The 13,317-nt window shown below is 42.5% G+C and overlaps 1 protein-coding gene across 4 annotated transcripts in view; it reads right to left on the reverse strand.

The window, feature by feature from the left end:
- Positions 1-13,317, reverse strand: part of SETD3 (SET domain containing 3, actin histidine methyltransferase) — a 72,006-nt gene that overhangs the window by 13,437 nt on the left and 45,252 nt on the right. For all 4 annotated transcript variants that reach the window (XM_036842578.1, XM_036842579.1, XM_036842576.1 and 1 more), the window contains one exon: positions 255-313. In XM_036842578.1, the coding sequence (XP_036698473.1) occupies positions 255-313 (59 nt within the window). The remainder of the gene's footprint in view (positions 1-254; positions 314-13,317) is intronic.

Consider the following 13,317-nt stretch of genomic DNA (forward strand, 5'->3'; position numbering starts at 1 on the left):
CAATTTCCACGTGGCTATTAAAACGCTGCTCCCTGCCCCGGGGTCCAGTGTAACTTCCGGAAAGACAATCTCTTCTTTAAGGCTTTAAATGGTCATGCAAGTCACTTCTTACCCAAGCCCTTCGCACTCCTGAGATCCCAGTTTCACTCAGAAACCACCCTCCAACATGTGCCTCGCACATACGTACACCACACCCCCCACACACCCCAACACACACACACACACACACACACACACACACCCCTCACACCAACCTGTAGTCCTCATAAGTGAAAGAATCCTTCAAGGGCAGTTTGTGGGCATGAGGATGGGTCTGGGAATTAGAAGTTTTAGAAAGCAGAGGTGAAAAGAGAAAAAGGGAAAACAGAAATCAGTCAGCAAAATTTCATTATTTAGCTGCCTAACAGATCCTAACAAGAGCCAAATGAAGCAGGAGGCATCCAGCCGCGCTACTGAGGGATCATCGTGCTATTATGCTCTCATACATCACTGTCAACTTAATTTGTTGTGCCCAGCAGCCGCCATAAATCTGCTGCTTCATATTTCGATACCAGGACCCACAGACACGGCACAGAAATAAAATTTAAGGTGGACTGAGTTTACAAAAGGTAGGCACACGCACACCATGAGTGTCTCGTCTACACGGAAACCCGGAGCCTCCAAGTCAGGTGTCTGTCCCGGCCTCCCTTTGCATCTCTTGCCATAATGTGCTGTACAGCCCTCACGAATAGTCCAAATCTCTTCTTATATCAATAAAAGGAACAATTAAAAGCACTCTAATAAATTGAAACTTCTTTCATTTATCTCTGACTTAAAATCATTTGGAAGGAAATCAACTTGTTATGCGCAAATGAATCATACAACATAGCAGATGCAGCTCAAATACAGAAAATCAAGAAAAACACAGTTTTGTGAAATTATGAATTAAATTTTACGAAGAAATGTAATAAAGATAAAATCGAGATCGGCATATGTAAATTTCACTCCTTTATTTTTTTTTTTTGTCTCTGGACAAAAGAACATTTGATAAAAATATCCAAAACTTCACACTTTAGAGAAAATTGTACACATCTCACATCCTCTCTCTCCACAATACTCCCCCCACCTTGGGCCTTTCGAGCACTTAAAAAACTGTGTATCAACTAAGAAATTCAAAGCTGTAACAGTATAATTTTAATCTTCGGTTTCCATTACAGGCTGATAGACAGACTGCAGTAAGTGATCAAATGAACAAATGGTGATTTCTGAGATACCAGTGCGATTCGGCTGCGCTGTCTCTGCAGCACTGTAAATGCACGGAGCCCCGTGTAGTATGCAGTGTTTACTTTTGACGCGTTACCATCACAAGTGCATGGTAATTTATCATCGCTCACTACGCTGTACTCGCTGGCACCCTATGCGGGACAGTAGGGGATGAGGTAAAAGTGGCTCGAACCGTAAATCAATTAGAAAACAAAAGCTTGTGCTCGGCGCGCAATTTTAGGCAAATTATATATTACAAAAGGCTGCCAATTGGGTGCTAGCTCCCAAGTGCCTGCTTCTCCCCTCTGATCCTAAACCCAGTTTTAACCCTTTGGAAGAAAAGTCAACATATGGAAACACAGTCACACAATATGTAAATGTTCTGATAATAAAAATGAAATTAAAGAAGATATAATTTAGGTCAAAATATAAAACAACCTATCGCTCAGGGGCATTCTCTAGCTGCATTATTCTAGCTAGGAAGATTAGAAAAAACTATCTCTGGTTTAAAAAACAACCCCAATACCATGGTCAAGCATAGCAAAGATTCGAGGAGAAGCTTCTTATTGCCTCTTCTTTGTAATGAATGAAATGCAAGCCTGTGTTCTAAGAGTCCTAAAGAAGCTTTCCATTTAATTATGGAACTTGACCATAAGGGTGCTCAGGTTTTTCCTCATAACAGTACAAATTCCGCAGATAAGAACTACCCCTCCACCCAAAACTAATTTGATGATAAGTACCATAGAAATTTTTCAGAACTTTAAAGAAAAGAAATTCCATTGCTAAAATTTCCTTTCACTTATAAAATGAAGCTTCACATAGTCTGACCTACTGGGAATGTTGCACATCCCATTTCTTCTCAAACTCTAGGAGGTGGGAAAGCATTGTTGCTTTTGTTATTTTAAAATGTTTTAAATTCACTTAAACTGTGGAATGCCCTGTGGTATTTTGAAAGCTGGTAAATTCCAATGCTAAACCCCCTGAGTATTAAAAATTCGACCCCTCCCCCTCGAAAAGTTTGACTTAACTGAATAGGAGAAGAGATGACAATTTTCAAAATTAGAATGCTGAATGTCAAAACGACTTGTGGAAGAATGTTCCAAACACTCAAAGATCTTTAAATATCTTTGGACTCTACGAAGAAAACTCTTCAAACAAGGGCAGCCTCCCCAAGGACCAAAAAGATGGAAAATTAACTCTCCAAAATGTCTTCCTTCCTACTATTTATATACCTTTCTTACCAAAAATACAAGTTTAAGTTCACAGGCCTGACGAAGTCGTAAAGAAAACACAAGGGAAAAAAATGTGCAAATGCTTTCTTCAGGTTAATTTTGAAGATTATTTTGGCTACAGAGTTACGTAGTATTTGCAGAATGTTAGAAATAGTTGTTCTTATCTGCTTAAAAAATAAGGTGTGCCCACTGTACGTAATTCTGGTTTAAAAAAAAAGCTATTCTACCACAGACACATGCACTTAACAGTTATACTGAAGTGGAATTTGAGGCTATAGAGAAAGGCAAGTATCTTCCATTTCAACGGGGCCCTCACTGCTGTGACACCAGCGCCACCTACTGGCCTCATGGTGGAATCGGTTACAGCTGCAGAGTTCTTGAATTATTTCCCAGGGCAAGGCCCCCAGAGCAACTTATCCTAAACCAAAACTGGGTTTATCAAGAACGGCTACTGGCTCAGCTTTACTCAAGAGAAATTTCGTTTCTTAAAAAAAAACAAAAAAACAAAAAAAAAACCAACCTACCTCTTTAAATTATTATATAATAGTTTTACAAGGATCTTGAAACATTCAAATATTGAAGTGATTTGCACGTGAAAAGCATTTAACTTTAAAAATAAGTATTTTCACATACCCTGAAAAAATAAACAAGAATAAGAAATATGTCTATTCCAAACACTATTTAAGCTCTGGACAGAATTTTTTTTTTTTTTTTTAACACATCAAGGCTTAAGGTTTAAAAATACATTTTCCAAAAATTATAATATTAACCTGAAGTTACTTGAAAGCTCCTAAAAATGTTCTTAGATGAAAGTCATTAAGTTCATACTTTATGGGGAGGACAACTGAACACTCCTCACTTTATGGAGCAAAATCCTATAAGGGTTTTGTTTATCTCCAATAGAAGACATTCCTAACCTGTACTTTAAAAATAAAACTGCAAATGAAAGCAGAAAACTTACTCATCGTGGCTGATTAGTTTTAGCTGAGATAGCTGTTTCCAAGATCTAGCTACACATGGGATGAGTGAGGGTCCGTCTGGCAGTAGAGAAAGACGACAGTGATGGCGTCTCTCAGGTACCAGGGCCCAAACGGAGCAGGCCATAGGGTCCACCAAGCATTAACTCCCTCCCCACTCCCCACCCACCCCATAAATACAGGTTTGGAAACAAGCCCAGATTTTTTAAGTGATCGATATTTTCACTTTCTTGTGCATTATAAATATTTGAAGTTGGAGACATGAACAGTTCCTGTAGCTCATAATCAGACTTGAAGCCCTACAGAGCTTACTTTTAAAAGAGGATTCTTGTTTCCTTAAGTCAAGCCTGGCAACCCAGGGAAGCTCTCTCCCATTCCCTCTTCTACCATAGGAGGTGTTCCAGATGAGACACAGTAATATTGTACCTAGTACAAAATAATCACTATGTTTGGGGAAGATTAATATCTAAAATCGTTTGTTTGGCTTCAATAAAAAGAAGTAATATTGCTAAATATGTAAGTATGACATTTTGAAGAATTTACCATATTGCATGGGTCTGGTAGCTATGCTTAAGGAAATTAAAAACCACTACAGTCAGCATATTTGATCCTTATTAAAGTTCTGTCTTGAACCATCACTCACATAGAACAAAAATAAACCGAGAAGAAATTTAAATAAAACCTATGGATTACAAGAGTTTGAAGATGAAAAAATGAACAATATTCTGGCTTTTAAAAATTGATTTAGCATGCAGCTTCTCTTTATAGTCCCTTGATAAAAATGAAATCTCCCTAACAAACACTTAATAAAACCTGTCAATATCTCGGGAAAGAAAAATGACACAAATGCATTAAGTATTAAATACCCTTGGAAAAAGTCACATATTCCATGAATTTTTGATGTACTATCTTGACATTAATGTAAAACCTTGATATTTATAATTGACAGATATTTAATAAAGTATAAAGAAGATGACTGCTGTGTAGCATGCAAATTTTTCGGGTTGATCAGAAATGAAAGATACAGACATGTACTTAAACTAAATAAACAGTTAATATGTGCTACACGAATCAGCTGCAGTCTTATTTTAAGCTCACACAACAAATCTTTGTGGAGAAGCAAAATAAGCAGAATTCATTATTATGTGAATTCCTAATTCAGAAACATCTAGTATGTGAAACAGCTTTGAAACAGCTCTGCACAGGAACAAAATACATTTGAGTTAAAGTTGTTTCTTGTTTTTAACATTTAACAGTAAACATTTCAAAAAATAAAATAAAAAGACAAGCACTTTCATAAATACATGGAGAGGTATTTCCTAAAACAATTCTTTAAAAAAACACATTTAACCTAAAGAAAGATTCAAAACCCTCTAAGGAAATTAAACAAAAAAAGATTAAAACACACAAACGGCCTCTAGGACACAAACACTTCTCAAAATCAGATCTTTACTTTTCTAAAGAACACTCAGCTCTAACCTTGACCAGTTTTTATATGGAAACTGAGTTGAATACATTTAATAATCACCTTCAATGAGGCATTTAAATATATTAAAAGGAAAATAGTTCAGTTCATAAAAATGACTCCTAAATACTGTATTTTAAAGAATTTATAACCTGCTGTAATATATAATCAATTGTTAACTTGAAAAATATATATGGTAGTTCAGTGACCTATTAATGGCTCTATAGTATCAGGAATGACAAAACATAATTTAGAAGTTGTACCTATTTTGTTCCGATAAAAAACCATAGTAGCATGCAATTTGAACTTCCTAACTAAAACATGTCAAAGATTGTATTTGGCATATGTATTAAAAGGCAGGGGGGTAGGGGAGGGGCAGAAGGAAAATTTACACTTAGAACACTGAGGTTCCCCCTCCTGCTCCAAAAATAGGCTAATTAGAAGCAGCATGTCAGTCAGCAATTTCTAGTAGGTCCTCAACCCTCCTGCTCATATTTCATTTTCTAAGTGGATATAACACAGTTTAACTGAATGACAAATTGCAAAATATCTTTTGAATCTAGAACTTAGTTTTGATGACCATAAATCAGAATCAAAGCATGGTTCACGCGTTTGGCTCTTGAGGGAAAAAAATCAATTTTTAAGACTTTTATTTTTAAACACAGATTACACCCAACTCTTCAGGGAATTTTTCATCATAAAGTTCTTTGAATTCACTCAATACGATCAAATAAATACATCAATACACATTAAATTTAAACTGTCTGCTTTTCCCTTATACTTATATTTAATTTTTATAGCAAATGGGTATTACCTTATAATACAGAAATTTTAATTAAGAAAATGAGATTAGTGGAGAAATATCAACGCTGTTCAATAAATTTATAAAATTACTTTAAGACGGAAGAATTGGTTTTTTCCTTGGAACACTGAAATCTATAACCTACATCCAGTTTAGATTAAATTGAAATCTACGGAAACACTGGAAAAGATATGCCTGTTTAAAAACTTTATTGGTTACCATTTGTATTCCCTGAAGAGGGGCAATCAACCACGAATCAAATTTAGTCATCATCAGTCTACATTTTTGACTGTCAATCATTTGTTCACTCAACAAATATTCACTGACTCAGAAAAAAAGGTTAGGACTAGAATAGGTTAGGACTAGAAATTCAACAAATACTGCATTTACTGACTGTCTTGAATGCTCTGCGAGGTGCTGTGTGACAGGAGGACACAGTCACCATCCTCAGGGGGGTCCTGCCTGGCAGCAGTCAGATAAGTGACTTTAAAAAGAAAGGTGGGGCTTCCCTGCTGGTGCAGTGGTTGAGCATCCGCCTGCCAATGCAGGGGACACGGGTTCGAGCCCTGGTCTGGGAAGATCCCACATGCCGCGGAGCAGCTGGGCCCGTGAGCCGCAACTACTGAGCCTGCGCGTCTGGAGCCTGTGCTCCGCAACAAGAGAGGCCGCGATGGTGAGAGGCCCGTGCACCGCGATGAAGAGTGGTCCCCACTTGCCGCAACTAGACAAAGCCCTCGGACAGAAACGAAGACCCAACACAGCCATAAATAAATAAATAAATAAATAAATAAATTTATTAAAAAGAAAAAAGAAAGGTGACGCCAGAGGTTACAGCCCAGACCCTCCTTCTCCGACCACCAGGTTCCTCTGCTCTGTGTCCTCCCAGCCCAGGGCCCTTCTTTCCCACCGTGTGCGCGCGTGTGCGCATGTGTGTGCGTGTACACGCACACAGGCACATTCGGTTCACGTTTCTCTGCCCGAGGAGGTGAGCGGGGCAGGGACCACGTCCTTTTTGACCACCAGGGAATCCCCAGTGCCTCGCACGATGCCTCATTCAGAGAAACGCTCTCCTCCACAGTGAGAGGGAAACGCTCCCCCTGCCCTCTGCCCTGGGCAGCAGCGAAGGGAGAGCCGCGACCTGGGGGCTAGATTTCCTCTCGGTGGACCTGGGGGCTAGATTTCCTCTCGGTGGACCCGTCATGGCCAAAGTGACAGGTGGGACGGAGGAGTGGCGACTCCGAAGGTGGCGAGAGGCAGCGCCAGGGCACGCAGGCGATCTGGCGGTGACCAGACCCCACCCCAGGGTCACGTGCTTGCCACGCTCCTCCCCTGCCGCAGCGCACACAGGCACTGCCCACGGGCTCCCGGAGAAACAGATCTGGGCTTCCTTTTCTTCTGTCTGCCATCTCTCATGAATAGGGTATTTTCCCACCATCTAGGGTCAAAGAATCTTCTTTTTTCCCCCCAAATCTATCTTCAAGCATATCTGAGAAAGCTCTACTCTACTCTAAGAATCCAATAAGGGGCAAAATGGACCAAGCCCAGCAGTTCCCTGTCCCAAATGTCCCTCCACCGTGACACTCCAACTCACCCCAGCAGCGGTGCACCTTAACAGAGACAGCCCCATACTCCCTGGTCACCTCAGATCACCTGACCCCGAGCCTCCGTCTCCTCATCTGAAAAGGGGGTCAGAGAGCAGCCTCTACCTTTTTTCTAAGCTCTTACATCTTTTGTTTCTTTGCCTTTGACACTCCCCCACCCCAAATATCTCAATCTGCTGATTAACTTGAGGACTCCAAACCATGATCGAATCTCTCCTCTGGTCTGCAAAAAGATAATAACTCCAGCAAGCGAGTAATACTTGCAACTCCTCAACTTATCACCAAAGAAACTAGAAATAAACAGAATGGTAAAAAGCAGTTTTCATTTTTAGAAGGATGCATTTGCATCAGAAAAGCAGGCTAGAATTATTTATCCTCAGCTTCATAGAATTTTATTTTTCATTTCGGCTACTTTAGATTTCAACAATTCAGGATAGAGACTTTGGACTCTGGTTAAATTAATCAAGCTAGCATGATCAGGGGCACCAGTCATTCATAAGAGGAGAGGATTCTGACCACCATTATGAAGCCCATCTCCTTGACAGGGAGACTGACATTCAGAGATGCATACAAACCTTGTCCCAGAAAAGGAATTACCGTGGCTTGGTACACAGGAAAGCTCTCTGTATCTCTAGGAGACAGAGACACAGAGACAGAGACAGAGAGACTGAGAGAGACTGAGAAACTGAAAGGGAAGGAGGAAAGGAGGGATTAACAGTCACCATTTACTAAGCAGTCTGTGCAAGGAACTCTTGCGAACTTTACGTGTATTACATAATTTAATCATCCTGCTTCCTGTGAAATAGGCACTATTAGTAGACCCATTCTGTTCCTGCAAAAACTGAGGGACAGAGAAATTAACAGCATGTCCAAGGTTATTACCCAGTTAATAAATGATGGGGCTGGGATAATAACCAGGCAAAAGTTTTCTGGAGCTTACTGAAAGGCAAAGGATAATTAGTTGTCCCGCTTTTATAAATTAAGGTTAAGTTCTGATACGGTAAACACGTTTTTTTCCTGTTGAAATTCTAGGAAAATGCTTGGTAAATACTGCTCTCATTTAAAATTCAGCACAGAGATATTTTAAAGGACATTACAAAGCTTAGAGGCAGGCAATATTCCCAAGACTAAGAATGTTTATGTCTGTTATTTCCAAACCACCAGAAAGGATGCCATATTTAGTTAAAGTCGCTATCTATAGTCATAAAATCTCAGACCCAGGTGGTAACTTAGAGATCATCTAGCCCAATTTCCCTGTTATTCTGGACATGAAGAACCCTGGTCCCAGAAAACACATATGTACCAAATACATGTAGATAGGTACACTCTTTTCCTTTAATACATTTTAAAACATAGAGGTCATATTTGGAATTCACTTTCTGGTATTTTCTTCATTAGAATTATGCCACATTGGTGTCCCAACAACTTCCAATATTACATTATCTGGAACGCCTATCATTTTCATGATAACTCTGAACAGCCTCTAAGACACCCCACAGCTTTATCAATCATTAAACCAGTATTACCTCTAAGTGGTTACACGGGTACCATCTCTTTGGCTACTTGCAACTCTCCTAGTTGTCAAGTCGTTAGAGAAATGAACTTTGCGCCTTAAATGTCCTGCCTTTAAGCCTAAAGGAAGTTGAAGTCACGAGTAGCTAGTAAGCGATGAACCCAGGGGTGCACCACGGAACCTGAGAACCCGCATATTTCAGACTTGGGATTCTGATAAAGATGGGCCACATTCTGACGTAATACATCAATCCTAAGGATTGAGGAGGGTTCCCACAACTGAGCAAGCCTCTGAAACCCTCACATGCTCAGGCACATCATATGGATCCACACATCACATATGCTACTTTGTCACCAGCTGCTATGAGTTTACTTTGGTAAATCCCAAGGATAACAAAATCCAGGGTAAAGGTCCCTGCTGCACACAGCCAGCTGCTGGTCACAAGGGAGGTGGGTAAGGGTGGGTGGCTGAGATCACAGCACCAAGGTTCAGTGCGTCTTCGCGACCCCTGCAGGTGCTGGGGTCCACAGGGAGCATGTATGCGACCAGTGGTGAGGGCGCTGGTGCCCCCACCATCGCAGACTACTCATACCCCTTCCTTTTCTGTATTCCTGATGCTTAAACTGTGCTAAAAGGTACCAAAGAGAAAATCCCCAACACTACTTCTCTGGGTCCCCGTCAGGAGAGCAAAATTACAAATGTTCCAACCAAGGAGGAGAGGTACAGAGGCCACTGAACAAGAGGTAACCACACTTCTCTTGCTCCATGGCTGGGTACACAGGAAAACTCTCTGTATCTCCAGGAGAGAGACAGACAGAAAGACTGAGAGAGACAGAGGGAGGGAGGGAGGGAGGTATGAACAATATAAAGTCACTGATAAAGAGCTATTGCTCAGAAAAGTGTAGAAAACCTTTTTTGTACCCCCTGAAAAGGGAACTTTCAAACCTATCACCCTGAGATTTGATAAATAAAAAAATTTTTGCAACATTTTTGGTAAAAATGCCCCCATTAAAACTACAATGAACTGAATTACAGGGCTATAATTCATTAGAGGCACAACAGAATGTTATTACAGTAAGTCAAGACAACTCACTTGACTAACCAAATGTAATTTAAAATGTCCGTGCCTTTGGGTAAAGTAGCTGAGAGCTTTCTTTGTGATTAAGCAAAATTATTTTATATTCAGCTTCAGTTGATAAAAAAATTTCCCTCTCTCCTTTTGAGTCCAGAAAAGGTACCATAACTCTTTCAAGCATTGTTCTACCAAAAGATAAAAATTTTAAAAGCAGGCTATTTCCCTACTGGCATCAAAATTTCTTAGGGAAAAGAAGTCATTAAAAAAATTCTTCTGTAAAGTTAGAGTCTACCTTGAAACAGAACCAGGTATAAAATCAAGAAGAGGAAAAGGGCCGATCAAATCGTGCAGGACTGTACCAGGCTCTGCCCAGCTTCCATCTCTGCAGACAAGCCCAAGTGAGAGCCCAGCAGGACAAGCGAGACAATGCAAGTCTACTTCTTTTTCCACAAAAAATATGCTTTGTCTTATATTTCCTTAATTAGATGCTTTACTGATCAATAGTTATGAGATGGATTTCACTCGTTTTTATCAGAGAAAATACTGTCTCACTTTCTAAGAATAATACCATTTTGTTGGAGCAGTCAATATCTGCATACAAATTTTCAGTGAAAGAACAGTTTAGTCAGTGCATAGCTTTTAAGCGCTACCTATAAAACAGGCAATTATCAAATTGTTCACTTGGAACCGAAAGCAAGAAATCCAATATATTAACTTAAGTCACCTTTCGATATAAGATGACTTTTGATTACAGTCATAGATGAGAGAAGATTTTAGAACTGGGTTGTGAAACCCAGGTCTAACTCCTAACCCAGAGTCCCGAAAGTTGGGGAGCAATTCTATTCAGGGGGGACAGAAATGTCAGCGAGAGAAGCCCGGGGAAGAGCGAGCTTGAAGGGTCAGCAGGAACGTCAGGGAGGTCGAGGAGACCGGGCAGTGGGACGGCCACGGGATCGGAGAACTGGTGGCCCAGGGACCCATCAGGGGGCATGTCACTGGTGGGGCAGTGGGAGAGCCTAGACCAGAGGGGCTCGAAGAACTCTCAAGCATGGAATATTCTTGGTAAATGCTGTGGTTAAAGACAGAAGGGGACAGGACGTTATCTCAAAGGCACAGGGACGTTCTGTAAACCCAAGGGCTAAAGCCGGGCAGGAAGGAAAGGATGAGAAAGATGGGGATGGAGAGACGGCGCCCAGAGCAATGTCACAGAGCTCTGGGCACGGGCCACCGGGCTCACCTTAGCTGCTGGCCAGGACTCCTTCTCAGAGGGACCGAGGGAGGCAAAGACTCAAAGAAACTGAGATGGAGACAACAAGAAATAGAAGAAATTCCTGTCATCTGGTCTGAGTTTTCTCTTAGTAAACTGGGAACGGGTGAGCCTGGGGGCAGCTCAGGGCTGCAGAGACTCTGAAACAACAGCCGGGGGATGAGACAGTCAGCGAGGTGTGATAAGGCATCTCTCCGGCCAGGCTAGGGTCTGACCCCGCTCGGAGTTCACTGTCACCTGGACACTCCGGCCGATGCTCCTGGCCGGGGCCCAGGAGCAGAGGCTGAGAGAGAATGGTGCGGAGGCTGCAGCTCTGCTATAAAGGGCAGCACAGACACCTGCTTCATGACAGACACGAGAGAAGAGAGTTTAGATTTAGTCTCAAGCTACTCAGGCTGGGGAAGGCGGTACAGAGAGAACCTCTTTCTAAACACTTAATGAATCTGCTGCAAAAAGAAAAAAAAACCTGTTTTCCCATCTGCACTTCCAGACACATATAATAAAGTGACATTTTCCAACATAGGTTTTTCTAGATCATTAGCTTTGTCAATTAAGACTCTATCCTCGGTAAAATGGCCATTGTTTTTTCTAGTCATCTTCTAATTTCTAAAAAGAAAAGTTGCAAAACCTGGAAGTAATCTTATATATCCCCGAAAAAAACGTGATGTGGAAAACAGTTTCCCCCAGTTTTCATAACTATAATTTGATATTACTTTCCAGATCAGAAAGATTTACCTCCCTTCCACTGATTCACTCTGCCAACCCTAAGATGGTTTGATATCCCTCTTCCTTCAAACCTTCAGATGACCTCCAGTGACCTCTGCGTTTCTAACACAGAAGTCTGCAAAATACCAGCTGGTGCGTGACTTTACACCATATTAAACTGCTCTTGAGTTGATCCATTCATTCATTCACTCATTTACCCACTCCCTTATTCAACAAATATTACAGAGTGCCCGCTCTCGAGTGAAATGCTGTGCCAGGGAATGGGGAACAAGTAAGCAAGATGGCTCAGGCCCCTGCCCTCCTCCCGGAGCTCCCTGTCCGCTGGGTGGCGGGTACTAGACACAGTCATGGTCGGGACGAGGGCGGCTGAGGGGAAGAGTGCAGAGCAGGGGGAAGTGATCCGGCCTGGCAGGGGGCAGGTGGCAGGTGGATCCGGGGAGGGAGAAGGGACGGGCAGAGGGAGCCCTGGGCTCTCCCGCTGAACCTGTCAAACGCAAGGAGCTGATAAACACAGATGGACTCCGGTTCACTGTTCCTGCTATGGGTCAGGCCCCGTGGGGGACGATGAGTAAGACGGGTTCCCTATACACAAGAGTAATGACACCATCGCAGGGCATCCAGGTGGGCAAACACGACATGTCACACCAGAACACATGCCGTGTGCTGGAGTCACAGAGAAGGGGCTGCAGACATTGTTGGCAACAGAGAGATCAGGCAGTGACTCAGGGAGGAGGGGGCACTTGAGCCAGGTCTCCAGGTGGGAAGGTAGAATAGTGTCCCAGACTGTACCAGGAACATTGGTGCAGGAGGAGGAGGGGCTGAGGTGCGCTGGGTGGAAAAGCTCGTGTAGGGAAGCAGCAGGGAAAGGCTGGTGGGCACGTGAGGGCCCTGCAGAAGAGGGTGCAGTGCACAGGGCAGCAGCTCTGGAGGGGCCCTGACTATTGGTCAGCTGCCTCACGTGTAAAGGGAAGACAGTGCCCACCCCCTAGGTTTGCTGGCACTTGAGAGGCATCAACTAGTTAGTATCCTTCCAGAGGAAGGGAATTAAATTCAGTAGACATTGGTAAATTAATGGAAATGATGAAGAAGGTCTTCTTTAGGGAAAGTAATGTACCAAAGGATGGATCAAAACAGAGACCAGGGCTTCCCTGGTGGCGCAGTGGTTGAGAATCTGCCTGCCAATGCGGGGGACACGGGTTCAAGCCCTGGTCTGGGAAGATCCCACATGCCGCGGAGCAGCTGGGCCCGTGAGCCACAACTACTGAGCCTGTGCGTCTGGAGCCTGAGCTCCGCAACAAGAGAGGCCGCGATAGTGAGAGGCCCGCGCACCGCGATGAGGAGTGGCCCCCGCTTGCCGCAACTAGAGAAAGCCCTCGCATGGAAACGAAGACCCAACACAGCCATTAAAAAAAAAACC

Source organism: Balaenoptera musculus, chromosome 2 (assembly GCF_009873245.2).
Source record: "Balaenoptera musculus isolate JJ_BM4_2016_0621 chromosome 2, mBalMus1.pri.v3, whole genome shotgun sequence".
In the NCBI taxonomy this organism is placed as follows: domain Eukaryota; kingdom Metazoa; phylum Chordata; class Mammalia; order Artiodactyla; family Balaenopteridae; genus Balaenoptera; species Balaenoptera musculus.